Here is a 20,346-nt window from a genome sequence, read left to right as displayed (position 1 = left end):
TTCCTCACAACAGACACCCTGTGAGGTAGGTGGGGCTGAGAGAGTTCTGAGAGAGCTGTGACTAGCCCAAGGTCACCCAGCTGGCTTCATGTGTAGGAGTGGGGAAACAAACCCGGTTCTCCAGATCAGAGTCTACCGCTCTTAACCACTGCACCACGCTGGCTCTCCCAGAAGACAGAGATAGAATTCAATGAGATCTGGACACACTGGAAAAGTGGGCGGATACAAACAAGATGCAATTCGACAAGGACCAGTGCATCTGGGAAACAAAAATGGGAAGCACACATACTGGATGGGGGATACACTATTGGAACAATAAAAGACCAGCTAGGCCAAGCTACAGTCCTTGCTAGGGTGCAGCCTACTAATAAGGTCATGGACATAAGAGAGAACATAACGAAAGATATGTAGAGGTGGTACTTCTGATAGACTGGCAAATATAAAGGGGGTTAAAATGTTTAAAATTTGGAGAAGAGATATTTTAAATTTTTTATGGGAAAAGGAAAAGCATAGGATAGCATATAATAATTTAATTGAATTAAAGGAAACAGGAGGTTTAGGGTTACCAGACTTAAGAATGTATTATGAGGCAGCCTGTTTTACCTGGTTAAAGACCTGGATATTGTTAGAGAATACTAAATTTTTAGAATTAGAAGGCTTTAATTTACGTTTTGGATGGCATGCATATTTATGGTACGAAAAGGAAAAGGTAAATAAAGAATTTAATATACATATTATTAGAGTTGGATTATTACAAATCTGGAAAAAATATAAAAGGACTTTGGAAAATAAGACTCCAGGATGGATTAACCCAGTTGAAGCATATATGAAGAGAGGAACCCATTTAAATTTAGATACGGAAAGATATAGAGAAATTATAGAATTTAAAGAGGGAGAATGAGTTTTAAAAAGTAAGGAAGAACTTAATATTAAAGATTGGTTTGTGTATTATAAACTATAAGATATATCTAATAAAGATAATCAGCAGGGATTTAACAAAACTAAATCCAAATTGGAAAAAATATTAATAAAGGGAAATAAAGTCTTGATTGGAAGAATGTATAAATTATTAATTGAAACCAATTTAGAACAGGAAAGAATTATACCAGTAATGGTGAAATGGATGAGGGAATTAGGATTTAATATAGATTTGGACATTTGGGAAAACTTATGGAAGAGAGAGTTTAAATTTACAATTACGAATGAAATTAGGGAAAATTTATACAAAATGTTTTATAGATGGTATATAACACCAGTGATGATATCTGAAATGAAAAAAGGCGAGATGGGTTTATGTTGGAAATGTGGAAAGGAAAAGAGTACATTTATGCATGCATGGTGGACATGTAAAAAAATTAAAAGCTTTTGGAAAAAAGTTCTCAGGGAAACTAATAATTTGATTAATAGTAGAGTATAAAGGAAACCGGCATTTTGTTTACTGGGAATCCCACAAGGAAATCTGAATAATAAGGGTAGAGTTATTTGTCAATATAGTTTTGCTGCTGCAAGAATTGTAATCGCAAAAATTTGGAAGCAAACGAATAAACCTTTAATTAATGACTGGAGAGAGATGGACTTCTATGAGGATGGCCAAATTAACAGAATTCCTACATGGAAAGGATATGGAAGAATTTAAAAATATGTGGACAAAGGCCACCACATATTGGGATAAACTGGCAAAAATGGATTTTACTAAGTTAGTTAGTGAGTTATAGAAATTAGTTTTTTTAACATCTTTACATTTTATTAGTAACAAATATTTTCAAAACTGTCAAGACACTTCTGCGGAAGTCAGGTGAAGGGTCACTTTTGGTGGTGGGTGGAGGGTTAGGGGGTATCTTATGAGATTTTATAATTATATAATTAAGAATGTATTAATGAGTATATATAGATACTCCTAAGTATTTTTGTTTATTCTTTTTTTTGTATTTTTGAATATTTTTTCTTTTATTATTATTATTATTGTTGTTGTAATTGTTTATTTTGTTTTATGTTATAAAAATTTAATAAAAATCTATTAAAAAAAAGTGGGCGGATACAAACAAGATGCAATTCAACAAGGACCAGTGCATCTGGGAAACAAAAATGGGAAGCACACATACTGGATGGGGGATACACTATTGGAACAATAAAAGACCAGCTAGGCCAAGCTACAGTCCTTGCCAGGGGGCAGCCTACTAATAAGGTCATGGACATAAGAGAGAACATAACGAAAGACATGTAGAGGTGGTACTTCTGATAGACTGGCAAATATGTTCCCAACAGCCTCTAGGTGCTGTAATTTAAAAAATTGGAACTTTTTAACATATTTGGTGGCTCTGTCCAGGCATTTAAAAGTACTGAGAAGTTATAGTTAATGGAATGGAGGAAATTTTGCATTTTAGACTACCATGTCATCCTGAGTCTGTTTTCTAGGTCCATAAACAGAGATTAGTAAAGGTTTCGCGGTGGCAAGGATATTGATAGCACTAAACGAGAGGCAAGTTAAGCTGCTGAAGGCAGACATGGCTTCATAAACTTTAGTTTGTCATGGCCATGGAAAAAATTAAAAAGGTTATAGAATGGAAGGCGAGTTACTTAAGAGGAATGTATAGGTTGCTAGAAAACTTTTTAAACTATTGGAATAGAATAGATCTTGGAAGGAATAGGCTGAAAGTGAAGAAGAAGAAAAAGAGTTGGTTTGCTTTTCTCTACCATAAGGAGTCTCAAGGTTGCTTACAATCGCCTTCCCTTCTCTCCCCCCCCCTCCCACAACAGGCACCTTGTGAGGTAGGTGTGGCTGAGAGGGTTCTGAGAGAACTGTGACTGGCCCAAGATCACCTAGCAGGCTTCATGTGGAGGAGTGGGGAATTGAACCCCATTCTAGAGAATAATGGTGCAAAACTATTTTGACATAATATTTGATTCTCATAGAGCCAGAACAGATTTCTCAGTGTTCAGAGAACGTATACATTCTGGCAGGTGAACAAACAGAGTTTGAATACAGAGGTAACTTTGGGGAGTGTCAAATTACTGTCATGACCAATGCTTCTTTGGAAGGATGAAGAGCACCTTGTGTTGGGGGGGGGGGTAGATCGCAGATGATGAAGCAGTTGCAGAGTGAGTCAGAAATAGTTTCCATAGGGGAAGGTGATACCAGTAGCTACGTACCGCTGCAATATATTGCATAAGCAAAAAGGGAAGGGCAACTTTTCATATTCTGTGCTATTGAGCAATCCGTTTGGGAGTGGTGTATTCTTCACCAGTGTGTGATGCACGTCATTCATATTTGGAGGATTCCACTGTTAATCACACATTATACAAGACAATTAATGCTGTAAATTATAGCCCAACATCTCGAATGATCAACAAAGCCCAGTCACTGTAGCAAATGATCTAGTTATTGCATTGAATAGTGAAAGAGATCTTAGTAAAAGAGATTTCCTTCCATCTCCGCCATGGGCTTTCTGTACAAGGTTGGGGAGAATCTCTCTTGATATCAAAAGAGGATGCTACACCCTCTTCACCTGATTGGGAGGCACTTAAAACCATTGAAAGGGAATTAAAGATCGGGTCATGTTTGGAGGAGCCCTGGCCTGTTCTTGCATCCAAGTGTGAATGCATGGAAGATCACTCAAAGAACAACAATGTGGAGTAGCTGATAAGCATGTTGGACTATTATCTGGGAGACCCGGGTATGAATCCCCACTGGTGCCATGGAAACTCATTGGGTGACCTTAGGCCAGACACAACTCTCAGCCTAACCTACCTCACAGGGGTTTTTGAGTTCCTTTCAGGGCAGTTCTCGTCAGTGTTAGAAACTCTTCAATGAGATGCTCCCACTCAAAAGTTCATTTAGCTTGCCCAGTTTGTGCCCTTGATGTTATCCAAAAAACTATGTTACATATTCAGGCTTCTTTTCACTGTAGGCTGTTGCTAATTAGCAGTGATGGTGAGTCCAGCGGTAGAGCATGCCTAATGTTAGCATATATTTTTTAAAAGGTTTTTAAATGTCCTAGTTTGGATTAGTGAGGCAATTGTTGTTGACATGGCTGGACACATTGTAAACTATCAAGTTAGTAAATTTTGAACATTATAGCACCTTGCACACATGCTGATTTGGAAGGGCAAAAGTGAGAGTTTTTTTGCAGTTTTCAGAAATTCAACAGTCCATCCATGCATGTAAGATTGAAACTAAATAGGTTGGGTGAATGGATCACTACAACATGCATTTAGGTAGTCAAAATTATTGTCAGATCAACTTGTGCACAGAAATAGATATAAAAATTCCTGAAAATCTGGAAATTTCTGCTAATTTTAGCATACTACACTTTACATTTTTAAAAGAGACTTTGACTGTTGTAGGTAGAGTGTGTTTCATTCTATGGCTACAAGAACGAATACATGTGTTATGGGTAATGTGACCTTGAACAAATGTGGGGGGTATTGCCCTGTCCCCAGTGAATTTTTAAAGAAATTGCCCGTAAATACATTTCAACATGGATAAAGACCTGCAAAATTCCAACAAAATCCATGACTACGATCCAATTTACATTTGGCAAGTTTTGTTAATTTGGTATGGGATTAATTTATTGAATTCATGTGTACCCTGCCTTTCTCCCCAATGGGAACCCAAAGCAGCTTACATTGTTCTCCTTCTGGATGGAATGATGGTACCGCATCTAAAAGTCAGGCAGCATTACAGGTGGGCAGAGGCTGGCATGTGGAAAAGTCAGAAGATAGGCACCATTATGCATCAATCAGAATAAGATTTTTGAATGCCCCCGAAAGGCACAGAGATTACATAACTGAAATCAGGAAAAAAAATGTGATTTGTGTAATGGATGTCCAGAAACGTCCTATTCCTTACTGGTTCTGTCATGTTCTTGCCACTATCTGTTGTCATAAAGTTCTTGGTGACATCACCTGTATTTCACAGACGTAGCCTCCCCTCCCTCCGTCCCCAATGGATTTGATGTGCTTGAAGATGTTGGTGGAAGTTTGGTTCTGGGCTCACCTGTTCCCACTGTCCCATTGATTACTGTTCCCAGTTCCTCAGCTGCCACTAGTAAGCAGTACAGGATAGGTTCGTTTGTTCAGTGTGGCTATTCCAGATATCACTGGCAAAGTGCACATTATGTCCCTTCTCCCTGGCTACCTGGACCCTGACTTTATTCCTCCAGACCCCATATGCATATAGGCCCTCATTCTTGCTAGATTTGATGTGCTGGTATTTTGTACCAGGGTAAAACTTGGCCAGCATCTTGGGATGAAGGCACCTACTGCCTCATAAAACTCTTTCCCCCCATGCCACTTGTGTACCTGGGCAGCCTCAGACTGGGGTTGCTGCTGTTCTACCCCACTGCCTTTCCCAGATGGCTTTTCTGCTCCTGATATATCCACTTGCTGAACCTAGCATCTCCTTGCCCCCCACAATGTCTCCCTCTTCTGCAGACTGAGGGACAACCGCCCTTATAATCTTGGGCTTGGTTCCTGGCCCGCAGTCAGAAATACCTCCCTGGCTATTGATTGTTGAGCGTACATGACACATTAAATCTAATTAGGGCCAAAATACATGGTACGCCCAAAACATGCTGGGTCACGGGTATGATACCCAACATGCAGTCAGACGTACATTGAGGACACTCACCTTAAACAGTGCTTTTTTTGATCAGTGCTGCAAAAGAGCACTGCGGGGGGGGGGGGGAGAAGGAGATACTGGTTGCCCTCCCACCCTACTTTTGCCAGTGGAAACAGCAGTGGGGGGGGGGGGCTTTTCACCCTTTTTCTAAGGCATATCATGTATTTTGGCCTTTAGTCAAAGGAGTTTCATCACCCAAGATTATATACAGTGGCAGACTGGGTCTAAAAATATTGGTTGCCAGGAGACAAAGGGGGCCCACCCACAACTATAAGGCTACCATTTAATTTTTATTAATTTTTATTTTTAACAGCGTGGTGTAGTGGTTAAGAGCGGTGGTTTGGAGCCGTGGAATCTGATCTGGAGAACCGGGTTTGATTCCCCATTTCTCCACATGAGCGGCAGAGGCTAATCTGCTGAACTGGATTTCTTTCCCCACTCCCACACATGAAGCCAGCTGGGTGACCTTGGGCTAGTCACACTCTCTCAGCCTCACCTACCTCACAGGTTGTCTGTTGTGGGGAGGGGAAGGGAAGGTGATTGTAAGCCGGTTTGATTCAGTCGGCATATAAAAACCAACTCTTCTTCTTCGGCCCACTTCATCAGGGGCCCACAGGGCCCACTTGCCATCGGGAAAGCTAACACAATGGCCAGTCCGCCACTGATTTTATATATATGTATTCTGCAAGTAACACATATTGAGACATAAAAATTAATTTTCTATGTATGTGCACTCCAATTAGTAACATGCATATGACAAACTCTTATTGCACTGTACCAACCGAGAGACAGGCAGATTTAAACTAACCTACCCCTAATGGAGGACACACACATGCTAGCTATCTCAAAGCACCAAATTTACACTTGCTTCATCTCAAATGAAAGAGACCCAGCTCAAGCAAGTTCTACAATGTCCAGAAACTACTGAGTCATCAGTGTTATTGTGAAAACTCTGTGGAAAGCAAGACATAGCACAATTCTTCTGCAAGATCTGATTGTTTCTGAGGGTAAGCATGTTGGTCTGCAGTAATACAGGCCTTTTATGCAGGGGCGTTTCCCCACGATCACCCCCCTTGACTGCTTTGGGGTTTCTTTTTGATTATGCATGACTTTTCTGCCTGTCAGAGGTCGCCTTACTCTCCCTGCGCGTTTTGCTCGCGTTTTCCAATTCTGGCTAAAACAGCATCTGGAAAACACGGGCAAAATGTGCGTAGAGAGTGAGGCGACCACTGACGGGTGGAAAAGGCATGCATAATCAAAAGGAAGCCCCAAAGCAGTCAGTTGGTGACCGTGGGGAAACGACCCTGCATAAAAGGCCTTAGTCTCTAGTCCAGTAGCACTTTAGAGATTTCAGGGTATAAGCTTTCGAGTTTTGATTAGAATTTTTCCATGCCAGCTGCATCACTCCTGATCCCTTTCCTTTGAAGCTGAATTCTTTTTGAACTTTTTAAACCAGACTGCCAGGCATCAGGGCAATCAAAGAAAGGAATCACAAATTTCTATTTCCATTTGCTTTTTGTTATCCTAATGCTGTGGTCAGCAACCTTTTATAATTAGGATGTCAAAATTCAGAGCACAAGATGGAAAAAAAAACAGTATAAGAATGCCTGTTTGCATAAATTAAAATCTACAGATTTAACATTGCTGAAAATCACCTGCTGGCAAGGTTGTTGTTGAGTGAAGAGGACTTGTTTGCCTGGGGTTTATTGCTGGCCCATCTTTCTGCTGTTGGCTATTGAGAGGTGAGCCTTTGAACTGCAAGGCTCCTCCTCACCAGAGGCGCGAACCGAAGGGCGAGAGCTAAAGGGCTCTTGTCCTGTGGCTCTTAGCCTGGGAGTCAGGCCTGGTGGCCCTGTAAGAAGCTTATGCATCCTGTATGTGTTCAGCTTTTTTGCTTCTGGAAACTCTTGAGAGGCAGTTTGTCAGGGCAGCTATCAGGCAAGTGCAGCAAACTCACTGAACAACTTCAGCAATGGATCACAGCAGTGTGGCTAGTGAGGGAGCTGAGGCTGTAACATGCTAGGTCTGTGGCATGTTTGTGTTCTTACCTGAGGGTAACAGTAATAACACTTGCAGCAAGTGTAAGTTGGTAGCCCTACTGGAGGAGAAGATACAGGGACTTGAGGCACGCTTATCCACCCTCCATCTTATAAGGGAAGGTGAAGAGTTCATGGAAAGAACGCATGAAGCACTCTTGAGAGGGCAACAGGAGGAGGAAAGAAAGGTATCTTAGCAAATGGAGGAGCAACCAACACAGGAGGAGGTCACATGGAAGAATGTAACTCGCAGGAGCAGGACAATCAGGAGAAATTCTGAGCCTCTGTTGCTAAGCAATCAATTTCTACTTGGTCTCCAGACCCCCCACCATCTTCGTTGCCCTCCTCTGGACATGTTTCAGCTTTTGTACATCCTTCTTGAATTGTGGTGATCAAAACTGAACACAGTGCTCTAGGTGAGGCCTAACCAGAGCAGAGTAAAGTGATACCATCACTTCATGTGATCTGGACACTATGTTTCTGTTGATACAGCCAAAAATCACATTTGCCTTTTTAGCTACCGCATCATACTGCTGATTCATGTTCAGTGTATGGTCTACTAAGACCCCAAGATCCTTTTTGCACACACTGCTGCCAAGACAAGTCTCCTCCACCTTATAATTATGCATTTGATTTTTCCTACCTAAATGCACAACTTTACATGTATCTCTGTTGAAATGCATTTTATTAGTTTTAGCCCAGTTCTCCAGCCTGTCAAGATCATCCTGTATCCTGGCTCTGTCTTTCACCGTATTTGCTATCCTCCCAATTTAGTATAACAGTATCATTTGCAAATTTAATAAGCATCCTCTTTATTCCTTCATCCAAATCATTTATAAAGATGCTAAACAACACAGGGCCCAGGACAGAACCCTGAGGCACTCCACTTCTCACTCTTCTCCAAGAGGGTGAGGAACCATTAACAAGCACTCTTTGAGTGCGATCTGTCAACCAGTTACAGATCCATCTAACAGTAATAGGATCTAAACCACATTTTACCAATTTGTCAGTAAGAATATTATCGGAAACCTTATCCACAGCATTCCCTTGGTCCAGGAAGGTAGTAATTTTTTCAAAAAAAGGAGATAAGATTAGTCTGACATTACTTGCGTTTGTGAAACCCGTGCTGGCTCTTAGTAATCATAGCCATCCTTTCTAAATGCTCGAGGACTGACTGTTTGATGATTTGTTCTAAAACGTTTCCCAGTATAGGCGTCAAGCTGATGGGTCAGTAGTTATCCAGATCCTCCTTTTTCCCCTTCTTGACGATGGGGACAACATTTGCCTGCCTCCAATCTTCTAGCATCTCACCTGTTCTCCAAGAATTCTCAAAAATAATGGACAGAGGCTCAGAAATTACATCTGCAAGTTCTTTTAGTACCCTTGGATGCAATTCATCTGGCCTATGCCAATCCTAGGCTGCAACTCCCTTTCCTCATCATGTGTTCTGTTTTTGCCATGCTGAACACCATTTCCCTCACAAGGGAAGACTGAGGAAAAGTAGGAATTGAGTTCTGCCTTCTCTTCATCACCTGTTACCATTTCACTGTCCTGTCCCCGCAATGGGCCTATCATGTCCTTGATCTTTTTCTTATTCTGAACATACAAAAAGATCTCTCGCTAGCCTAAGCTCATACTGACCTTTAGCTTTTCTAACACTCTCCCTACAAACACTGTAGCAGTCTCTGACATGATCATGGTATCTTATGAACATGTGCAGAATTAATTCCATATAGAGCTTAAACACATCATACAAATACAGAGGTTTGTGTAATGTATAATGAAAGTCTGTGTCATGCTGACAGGCAACTCTGTGTCATGCTGACAGGCTAGCTCAAGATTAGCTCTAATCAAAGCTAACTACTAAAGTTACTCTGGCTTGCCCTTGAAGGGGCAGCGTAAAAGTCATCTTTCTGACTTAGCTGCCAGATGTCGGAATCTTAACTGGCCTTTTCAAGGTCTTAAGTTATCTTAATGTACTAAGAGTGCATTAATAGTTGGAAGTGTGCTTAAAATATAGCCTAAAGGCATTATAGTTCTCTCAACGATGAGAGTAATATGCTTCCTTGCTCTACTGTAATCTTGCCAGAATACAAACCTGCTAACTAATGTAAACAAAACACTTTGCAAAGTGACAATGTCAGCTAAAATTATGTTTCATGAGTTATATAGTTAAACGTTGTGCTACAGATTTCTAAGTAGTCTCATTTAATGCGTATAGTCCTAACGAAGAGGATGGTATAGAAATTAAATATGTAACTTGATCATGTAACTCAGAAATAAGGGTTTATACTTTAAACACAGAGGAGTGAAAGGAAAGGAAATCCATATAAGGACATAAGACAGGAAAAGAAACCACTAAGCTCCTGGTTTTGGATAAGAAAGGGAAATAAAAGTACCCTTTCGAGGGCTAAGGAAGAGGAGAAAGGAACAATCTTCACTCTTAATGGGTCTAGAAATTGTATAAATACCAGCCACAGTCCAGCTTGCATTTTAGAGTCCTATGGCTGGCAGACTGCAGCTGTCTGGCATAGTACCTCCATCTCAAAAGGCTTGAGATGTAAAACATTGAAACTCTGATCCTTGCGTGGACAGAAGTTCTCAGATATCTTGAAATATCAAGATCTGGATATTTCAACATATCTCACTTACAGTCTTCTTGTGAGACTGCTCTATTCCTAGAAGAGGATAGAGACCCTTAGAATTCCTATTCTTTGAATGGGAATCTAAGTGCAGAGATCTTTCCATGTATTGGAACACTGAGAGTCCATCAGATTTATGGATTCTTACAGACTAAGCCTATTTGGCTTACCAATGCTAAGAAGCATCCTGAATACAGGGCTAATAGCTAGACCTCTGAGATTGTGTCAGAACGTCCTCTACTTAACAGAGGGACTTCTGAACCTTCTCAGAGCAAGAGACCAGAGAAGGGAAAGGAGACTCTCTGTACTCTGTGAGATATGCACAATGCACATACACAGATTGACACAGCAAGGTATAGTGTGTCTTCTGTACAGAAATGTTATGATGTTCTGAATGATTTAAGTTAGGATGCTTCTAACTAAATCTTTCTCCAAAGAATTAACCATATTTTGACAGGATTTCTGTAACCTTATATTCTGAATGAAGGTGCATTGCACTAAGGATACTTTATGAGTATATTCTGACTAAGATACTCCTTTATGGAGGCATAGAGAATGTGAATGATTACTTGCTACATAAACATGTTTAAGACTAATGATGTCTATCCTTATATGATATTTTAAGGCTTTGCAACCAAAAAGCATATATTGTATAATGTAAATAAATGTGTTTTTTATATATACTTCTACTCTTGTCCATTATTATAAATTTATTGGCGTGTTCAAGAGATGTCCTAGAAGCAATAACAAGTTTCTAGGAACCGTTGATTCCGGTCTAGTGGTGTCTCGCTGAATAAGATAACTCCATTTCTCAGTAAATGGTACATTCTAAGAGTGTAGGCACTTAACGGCCCGAACCGCGACAACACTGGATGTTTATATTCATCCTTGGTAATAAGGCTCTCCTTCTACTTCCTAAATGAGTCTTTTTATTTCTCAAATCTTTAGAAAGTTGTTTATGGAGCCACCCTGGCCTCTTTAGGCTCCACCCATTTTTCCTTGTCATAGGAATAATTTGTGATTGTGCCTTCAATATTTCACTTTTAAGGAACTACCACCCCTCTTGAGCTCCCTTCTTAAGCATTTCTGACCATGGGATTCTACCCAGCATATGTTTAAGTTTGTTAAAATTTGCTTTCCTAAAGTCCAACCTATATATTTGATTACGTACAGCTTTTCCCTTCCCCATGATTGTAAATTCCAAATTTACACCATCACCACTACCCAGAGTGCTGACTACATGCACCTCATCAACCAGTCCTTCCCTGTTGGTGAGAATCAAGTCCAAGATAGCAGCCCCCCCTTGTTTCCCTCTCCACTTTCTGGAAAATGAAGTTGTCAGCAAGACAAGTCAGGAATTTACTGGATTTTTCACTTTTAGCAGAGTTGGATTTCCAACAGATATCTGGGTAATTGAAATCTCCCATGATCACTGTGTCCCATCTCTTTGAGAACTTTGTAATCAGGTCAAAGTGTGATTCATCCAGACCCCCACCATAATATCATTATCATTACTTACTCCTTTTATTTTTTATCAAGAAACTCTGGATGGAACTTCCAAGCTCAGATTCATGTATTTCCTCACAAGTATACACATCCTTGACATGCTACTCCTCCCCCCTTCCTTATTTGTCTCTCCTTTTAAACAAGTTGTACTCCTCAATCCTAATATTGTGAGTGTCATACCACCAAGTGTCAGTAATGTATTAGATCATAATCCCCTTCCTGTATTGAGGCTTCCAGTTCCTCCTGTTTCCCATACCCTGTGCATTATTGTAGAGACATTGGAATCAATGGTTTATGCGCCCTGAGGTTTTCATTTCTGTACTTACCCACAAGTTAATATTTCCTTTCATTTGTGCCACTCCCTGTAAATCTTTAAGTTTTTGTCTCGCTCCCCCCATAGGATTTAGTTTAAAGCCCTCTTTATCAGGTTTGCAAGGCTCCTACCAAACACATTTTTTCCTACCCTTGTGAGGTGCAAACCATTTCCCAACAGAAGACCTTCATCTTGAAAGTGTAAGGCATGGTCCAAAAAACCAAACCTTCCCTGAAAACACCATCTACGTAGCCAGTTGTTTATTTGCAGAATTCTTTTTTCCCTTCCTAAGCCATGACCTTCGACAGGGAGAACTGATGAAAACACAACCTGTGCTCCCAGGTCCTTCACCTTTTTACCCAGAGCCACATAGTTAAGCACCCATGGCTAAGGTGGTTGCCTAATTGCTAAGGTGTTTTCTATCCTCATGATTATGGACTGTCTTGGCTATGCCATGATTGTATTTATAGTTCATATAGGTTATCGTTATCACATTTGGCTTTAGTTTAATACACGTTTAGCTCCACAGCATAGGTTGTGGACCCATGTCCTAATGAATGTAATCAATTGTCCCTTTCATTTTTTCCCCATTTCATTCATTTAGAAATAAACACACATTGTCAATTGTTTGCTCATTGCCGATTTCAGCAGATTAACTATTTAGAAAAAAAAATACCTCCATGAGAAGATCAGGACGAATTCTGAATCCAGAGCGCACTAGTTGTGCAGCAGTCTTAAGCATAGAAGGCCCAGGAGGGTACTTCTTGTATGCCTGGAGCAGTTTCAGAAATTGTAGAATCAGGAGACACACCAGCACAACAACCAATATTGCCCGTATCCACATAGTTCTTCTTCTTGGTCTTGGTATCCTTATAAGGTATCCTTGCTATCCTTCTAATTCTCCTTCCTGGTGTCCTTCTAAGGCCTCTGATGAGTTGAGTGCTCTTTGTCTGATGGCCGATTTTCTTCTCAAGAGGCGTTGCTTCTTTCTTTCTCGCCCTTTTATACTCTCCACTTCTTGAAGATGCATACGCAACAAAGCCTTCTGACAGCATACCCAAGCACTATAGGAATGTAGTCCTCCAGGCACATTTGATGTCAGCCCACAACACTATTTACATGACTAATGCTGGTCTGTAGTATTGAAGGGATAGAAGAAACTGTCTCGGTTTCTTTGTTAGAAGATCTAGGTATGTTTACTAATGGGAGGAGAGTTTTTTTTTAAAAAAACATTTTTTAAACTTTATTTTATTTACCCACTTTTCACCACAATGGGGATCCAAAGTGGCTTACATTGTTATCCTTTCCTGTTTTTATCCTCACAACAACCCTGTGAGGTAAGTTAGGCTGAGAGGGTGTGACTGTCCCCAGGTCACCCAATGAGCTTCCATGGTGTGAATGGGGATTTGAACCTGGGTCTCCCAGATCTTAATTTGACACACTGACTGCTACAATGTGCAAACTGCCTTGATTGCTTTGTTAGAAGATCTAGGTGTGCTTACTAATGGAGGAAAGCTCCCTTGTTGGTTCTCCTAAAGTGCTCAATAGTAACCAATCACGTGGTATTTTTAATATCATTGTATTTTTCTGGGCAGAAGAAGAGTTGGTTTTTATATGCCGAGTTTCTCTACCACTTAAGGAAGAATCAAACCGGCTTACAATTACCTTCCCTTCCCCTCCCCACAACAGACACCCTGTGAGGTAGGTGGGGCCGAGAGAGTGTGACTAGCCCAAGGTCACCCAGCTGGCTTCATGTGGAGGAGTGGGGAAAGAAATCCAGTTCACCAGATTAGCCTCTGCTGCTCATGTGGAGGAGTGGGGAATCAAACCCGGTTCTCCAGATCAGACTCCACCCCTCCAAACCACGGCTCTGAGATGGACTTTTTGATAGTATTGTCTTGAGCAGGTTTTAGGCTTTCTTGGTGTTCTTAAGAGATGTCTATCCCTTGGCAACTGGTCTGTGGGGTCCTTCAGGCTTCCATATTATCTCCTATGGTGTTCAATATTGATATCCAGAGATTTGGAGCAGCATGTGATCGATATGTGTATGCCACACAGCTTTGCCTCTTCTTTCCTTTCTGTCCAAAAGGCAGTGGGAAGTTTTAATCAGTGGGTGAGCAAGCTGAAATTTAATCTGATAAAGATGGAAGTTTTGTGAGATGGAAATAAGGCTGATATGGAATAGGTGTTCAGCCTGCTCTGGGTAGAGTCACACTCCCTCTAAAGTATCACATATGTTGTTTGGTACTTCCGAATCCTTTGCTGTTCATAGAAAGGCAGGTGGTAGCAATTGCCAGGAATGCCTTTGAGCACCTTAGGCTGGTTTGCCAAGTAAAACATCTCTGGCAGAAAATGCAACTAGCCATAATTACATTTTCCTTGATAACACCTGAATAATACAGTTGCAATGTGTTCCACCTGGGGCTGCCCTTGAAATTTTGAACTACAGCCGCATGGGTTCTGATTGGAACCCTCTGCTATGAGAGCCAGCGTGGTGTAGTGGTTAAGAGTGGTGGTTTGGAGCGGTGGACTCTGATCTGGAGAACCGGGTTTGATTCCCCACTCCTCCACATGAGCGGTGGAGGCTAATCTGGTGAACCAGGTTGGTTTCCCCACTCCTACACATGAAGCCAGCTGGGTGACATTGGGCAAGTCACACCTCTCTCAGCCCCACCTCCCTCACAGGTTGTCTGTTGTGGGGAGGGGAAGGAAAGGTGATTGTAAGCCGGTTTGATTTTCCCTTCAATGGTAGAGAAAGTAGGGCTGTCAATTCGGTTCGGTCCGAACTGAAAATCAACCGAATTTCCCCTGATTCGTTGCTTTTCTGTTTGGACGGAACCGAACTCAAAACTGGCGGGCAACCGGGGGGGCCGAATTCAGCGAGTTCGGGAGTTCGCGAATAAATTCGGCCAATTCGGCCGTCAGTAAGCAGCATAACCGTCAGTAAGCAGCATTCTCCTCCCCCGGCCAATCGGTGGGCAAGCTGGGTCTTCTTCTGGCCAATCAGTCAGGATTGAGTACTGGAGGAATCAGCTGATGTGCGGCCCAGCCAGGGAGAGAGAGAGAGAGAGCGAAATCCTCGTGTGTGTATGTGGGGTGCTTGTGCACATTCGCTCCTTTCTGTGGCTGCAGGGGGCGCATTTTTTTGGGTGCACACACAAAACTTTCACTGGAACTTCAGATGAAGCTTCTTAAGATACCCCCCAAGTTTTGTAAACATTGGGTCAGGGGGTCCCGAGATATGGGCTCCCCCCTTTTTCTTTCCATGGCTGCAGGGGGCGCATTTTTGGGGGTACAAATCCCAAACTTTGAGCGGAGTTTCAGACCAGTGTTCTTAAGATACCCCCCAAGTTTTGTAAACATTGGGTCAGGGGGTCTCGAGATATGGGCTCTCCCCCTTTTCCCTCCCCCCTTTTCCATTTATGTGGCTGCAGGGGGCGCTTTTTTGGGGATATAGCCCCCAAACGTTTAGCATAGTTTCAGTGAATTATTCTTAAGATACTACCCAAGTTTTGTAAAGATGGGTTCAGTGGGGGCAGAAATATCGCCTCCCCCCTTTTCTCTTTCCATGGCTGCAGGGGGCGCATTTTTGGGGGTGCAGACACAAAACTTTCACTGGAACTTTAGATTAAGCTTCTTAAGGAACCCCCCAAGTTTTGTGAACATTGGGTCAGGGGTTCCCGAGATATGGGCTTTCCCCTTTCCCCTTTCCCCTATTGGGATGAATGGGGCAGCCGATCCGATCCTGTGTGCATCTCTCCAGAGCAAAACGTTCCGTGCCTAATTGGAATCATCTTGGATTACAGCCCGTCCTGCTGGAACAGAAGACAGCCACAGTAAGACCCCTTTGGGGGCTTTAATCTATAATTTTTCTCCTGTGTATGTGTGTGTGTGTGGGGGAAAGCAGAGTCTGTGTGTGTGTGGGGAGGGAGCAGTTTCTGTGGGTGGGGGGGAAGCCAAAGGGGGCTTTCGTCGGTTCTGCCTGGGGTGTGTGTTCCCCCTCGAGTCTCTCGCTCCCTGGTTTGAGGGGGGAGGTTTCAGTTGTGTGTTGCAAAGGTATTGTTTAACAAGGTTGTGTTTGCAGTTGTTTTGCTAATTTCTCCGCTGTTGTCGGGCTGGGAGCTTTGTGCGTGAGCGGCAAGCTCTGCTGAGAGATGCACAACATTAAGGGTGGGGGGGACCCCTTTCAGGGCCCATATCTCAGCCCCCCCTGACCCAATCTTTACAAAACTTGGGGAGTCTTTCAATAAACGTCCTTTGAAGCTCTGCCAAAAGTTTGGGACCTCTAAGCCCAAAAATGCCCCCCCCGAGCCGCGGAAAGGCACGGTTGTGTTTTTAATGGCTTTATTCGGCCGAATTTGTTTCCGAACTTTGAATTCCCGCCGAATTGAACGGATCCGAAGTGGGGGAGTTCGGACTTGGGCACGAACCCACAAGGGCCAAATTCGGCTGAATCCGAACTGTACCGAATTTTTTTTTTTGACAGCCCTAAGAGAAAGTCGGCATATAAAAAGCAACTCTTCTTCTTCTTCTTCTTCTTCTTCTTCTTCTTCTTCTTCTTCTTCTTCTTCTTCTTCCACAGCGTTATGAACACGCTGCTATGAGCACATGAAGCTTATATAGTTCAGTCTGCATTGGCTCTTGGTGTACAGTACTTCAGGAATACCTTCTCACATATCACCAGATCCAAGAAAGAAGATCCAGGAATGAGACATGACATTCCTATAGGAATTGATTTTTAGCGCCATCCCGGGGGGGGGGGGCGCTGCAGCCGGGTGCAGCAGAACAGCAGTGTAACTGAACCCCTTCCTAAGGAGAAAGTTAAAACATAGCCAGCACCAAAACAAGGAAAGGGAAAAACACTGGAGCACTTATGTCAGTGCCGAAGCGCCGGCATAGAGAATTCATGCTGCAGTGTGTGTGGAGGTTGCCCTTTGGGACCAGGAATGCCCCCTTTTTCTGGTGCAAAGCTGCGCCCTCAAAAATGGCATTGCAGCCCATAGGACTCCATTCCAAAAGATATTTAAATGTCCCTCACCAGCACAGCCCCGCCCACATGGTCCACAAGTTCTTAGGGTGCCAACTAAGGGAGCGACCAATGGGAAGGCCTCTGGTGCTAGCCATCTCCCTCCCCAGGAACCAATGGCGGTCCCCCCTGCCCTTTAAAACCCCCAGCCAGGATGCCCCACACCTCAGAGAGTAGGGTGTGCGGCACAGGACGCTGTCTGACAGCTACCTGCGATGTGGACTTAGAGCAAGTGGCATGGCGCCCGTGTGGGGGGGAAAAGCACAGAGAGAGCCCTTTGCACAAAGTGGTGAGCACTTCGCACCAAACCCCAGCTGGGATGGCAAAGTCCACACACTTTCTGATTGAGCTTTCCCAGTTCAGAAAATTTACGGGCGCCCATCTTCTCTGCCAGGACAGGGTGGACAAACACTGACACGTCAGCCGGGGACTGCACCTCCAACCTCCTGCCCCCCTCCCCTTTCCTTCTCATGTGGCTGGGAAGATTTATTTATTTATATTTTAGATTCATATCCTGCTCCCGCCCCCACTACAACAGGGCTCATTGTGGGTAACAACATGTCAAATATACATTAAAAACCAGAAACAGTTAAAATAGATTAAGCTCCATAAAATAATACAAATAATAAAGATGGCACCCTAAACTCCCAGGAGATGACTCCCGAGATTAACAGCCCTCTGCAAAGTAAGTGGGGAGGGAAACCAAGGGAAGCATATAGAAAGGGGGGTTCTGCCTGGTTACTGGTGGATGTAATAGAGCAGTCGAAGGTCCTCAGCCATGGGCCTGCCGAAACATCTCCATTTTGCAGGCCCTGCACAACTGGGCCAGATCCCATGGGCCCTGGTCTCCGCAGACAGAGAATTCCACCAGGCAGGGGCCACAGTCAAAAATGCCCTCATAGAGTCATAGAGTTGGAAGGGACCACCAGGGTCAAGGGACTGCCAGGCCCTGGCCAAGAACAATCAAAGCAAACTAACGAGGAATCCTTGGGGGGACATAGCGGAAGAGGTGGTCCTCTAGGTGTGAGGGTCCCAGACTGTTAAGGGCTTTAAAGCCCTTGAACCTGATCCAGAAGCATACTAGCAGCTAACGCAGCCGGCGGAGAATAGGTTGAACAGAAACTCTTCAAGGGATTCTTGTTAGGAAGCTGCATTCTGTGCCAGTTGACTTGTGTGCCAGTTGGCTTTTGGAGTAGTCTCGGGGCAGCCCTATGTAGAGCGATTTACAGTAATCCAGGTTGAAGGTGACCTTTGCATGGATCACGGTCCAAGAGATTGGGGGAACACTGGAAAGGGCCTCTATGGGTCCTCTGAGCTGAAAGCTGGGTGGGAAAGTGATTTCCCTGTGCAGAGAAATAGGGGGAGGGGTGGAGAGGAAGGAAGAGACAGCCAGGAAAGGCTCCCAGTTGCCATAAGCATTGAAAGGCTGTCTTTCAGCAGTCCTCCCCCTGGTGCCCTGGCCCTCCCCACCCTCCCTGCACTGAAAAACTCCTTCCCTTCCCCCCTGCGCTCTCAGAGTGGCGACGCAGCCGTGGGCCATCTTCACAGGTGACTGAGGAAGTTGCTGTGGCAGCCAAAAGCCAGGGCAGCTGGGCACCCACCTCATGTCCCACAGAGGAGAGGGAGTACCCCCATACCCCCACCCAGGGTGCTCCTACGAGACTCCTGGTGGTGAGTGCTGGGGCCAGTATTTCCTTGTGGCTCGCCAGGAGAAGATGGAGCCGAGGAGGCGGACGGTGATAAGTTGGCAGATACAGGGGCTGATAGGGATGAGGAGGAGGAGATGGAGCTGAGGAGGAGGAAGATGGAGCTGAGGAGGAGGACGGTGTCAAGTTGGCAGATACAGGGGCTGATAGAGATGAGGAGACCACTAGGGCAGCTGGTGGCACTACAGGAGAAGATAAAGGTTGCCCCCTGGGCCTGATGCTTCACTTTCTGTCCCCAAAACCCAGGGCCAGTCTACCTAATGGTTGCACCAGATGCCATCGACTACCTCCACGCCTTAAGCCCAGTGAGGTGAACTGTGACCACGAATCATAGAATCATAGAGTTGGAAGGGACCACCAGGGCCATCAAGTCCAACCCCCTGCACAATGCAGGAAATTCACAACCCCACACACCTAGTGACCAGAAGATGGCCAAGATGCCCTCCCTCGGTCGGTCCCTATTTGGTGTGTGTGTGTGGGGAGATTCCAATCTGGGTGTAGCCAGTAAAAGGCAGCAGAGGGGAGCAGGGCCCTTTCCAGGCCTATTTGGGCCTTGGAGAAGGACTTTTGGGGGCAAGGCCCGGCTAGAGTTGCCTCCTATATTTACCTGAAAGGAAGAGGATTTTTAAAAACTGTTTTGGCTTTCTAAAGATGGGGGGTGGGTCATTGACTCTGGCATAAAAATCTGCTGAGTGATGCTGAGCTGAGGTGATTCTCTCACTGCACATGTGGAGTGCAGAACGCAGTAGAGAAAGCTTGCAAATTCATTCACTAGCAGAGAGGAGCAGCAGTGAAAGCAATGCAACATCCTGCAAATGCTGCCTTTTGGGCTGCTTGAGTTGTGAAGGGAGAGAGGAGGAGATTAAATTGACCGGCTGGCTGGCTTTGACTGCCGTTTATTGCCGGGCAAACAGTAAGAAATGGTTAAGCAGTCAGTGGGAGCCTGGGGAGGTGGGGCTATGGGAAGGCCCTGGGAGGTCATGCCCTGCCAGGAATTTCCAGAAACTCTATGGTAAAATTCTGTGGTAAAAATAACACTGTTGCCTGACATTGTTTTTTTTAAATCTTTTTCCTTGTCCCCAGAGTGCTAGTGTGCTGCATGAACTGGGGGCAAGAAATCTTCCTCCCCCAGTGGGCAAATGGCAAGCCTAGGAGTGGTAGGACCAACAGGATGGATGGGGTCTTGTTTCACTGCTGCAGAGTAAGTGTGAGCTCTACTTTACCCCCCCCCCATTTGCAGCTCTAAAGACCTAAACCATTTTTGCATGGTCAATTTTGATGCTCACCCACAGCTCTTTTTTTAAATGCAACTTTAAAAATGCCTATTCACGGTCCTGGCGCAAAAGGAGAACATAAGAACATAAGAAAGGCCCTGCTGGATCAGACCAAGGCCCATCAAGTCCAGCAGTCTGTTCACACTGTGGCCAACCAGGTGCCTCTAGGAAGCCCACAAGCAAGACGACTGCAGCAGCATCCTGCCCATGTTCCACAGCACCT

General features: G+C 43.9%; 1 protein-coding gene across 1 annotated transcript in view; it reads right to left on the bottom strand.

Moving 5' to 3' along the window:
* LOC130477903 (cytochrome P450 2J2-like) overlaps positions 1 to 12,961 on the bottom strand; it is a 32,143-nt gene extending 19,182 nt beyond the window's left edge. Inside the window, exon 1 of the mRNA XM_056849984.1 lies at positions 12,794 to 12,961. Within this exon, the coding sequence (XP_056705962.1) occupies positions 12,794 to 12,961 (168 nt within the window). The remainder of the gene's footprint in view (positions 1 to 12,793) is intronic.
* Positions 12,962 to 20,346: the final 7,385 nt, after the last annotated feature.

Source organism: Euleptes europaea, chromosome 5 (genome assembly GCF_029931775.1).
Source record: "Euleptes europaea isolate rEulEur1 chromosome 5, rEulEur1.hap1, whole genome shotgun sequence".
Classification (NCBI taxonomy): domain Eukaryota; kingdom Metazoa; phylum Chordata; class Lepidosauria; order Squamata; family Sphaerodactylidae; genus Euleptes; species Euleptes europaea.
The sequence above is the reverse complement of the archived record's forward strand: the minus strand, read 5'-3'. Positions and strand labels throughout refer to the sequence as shown.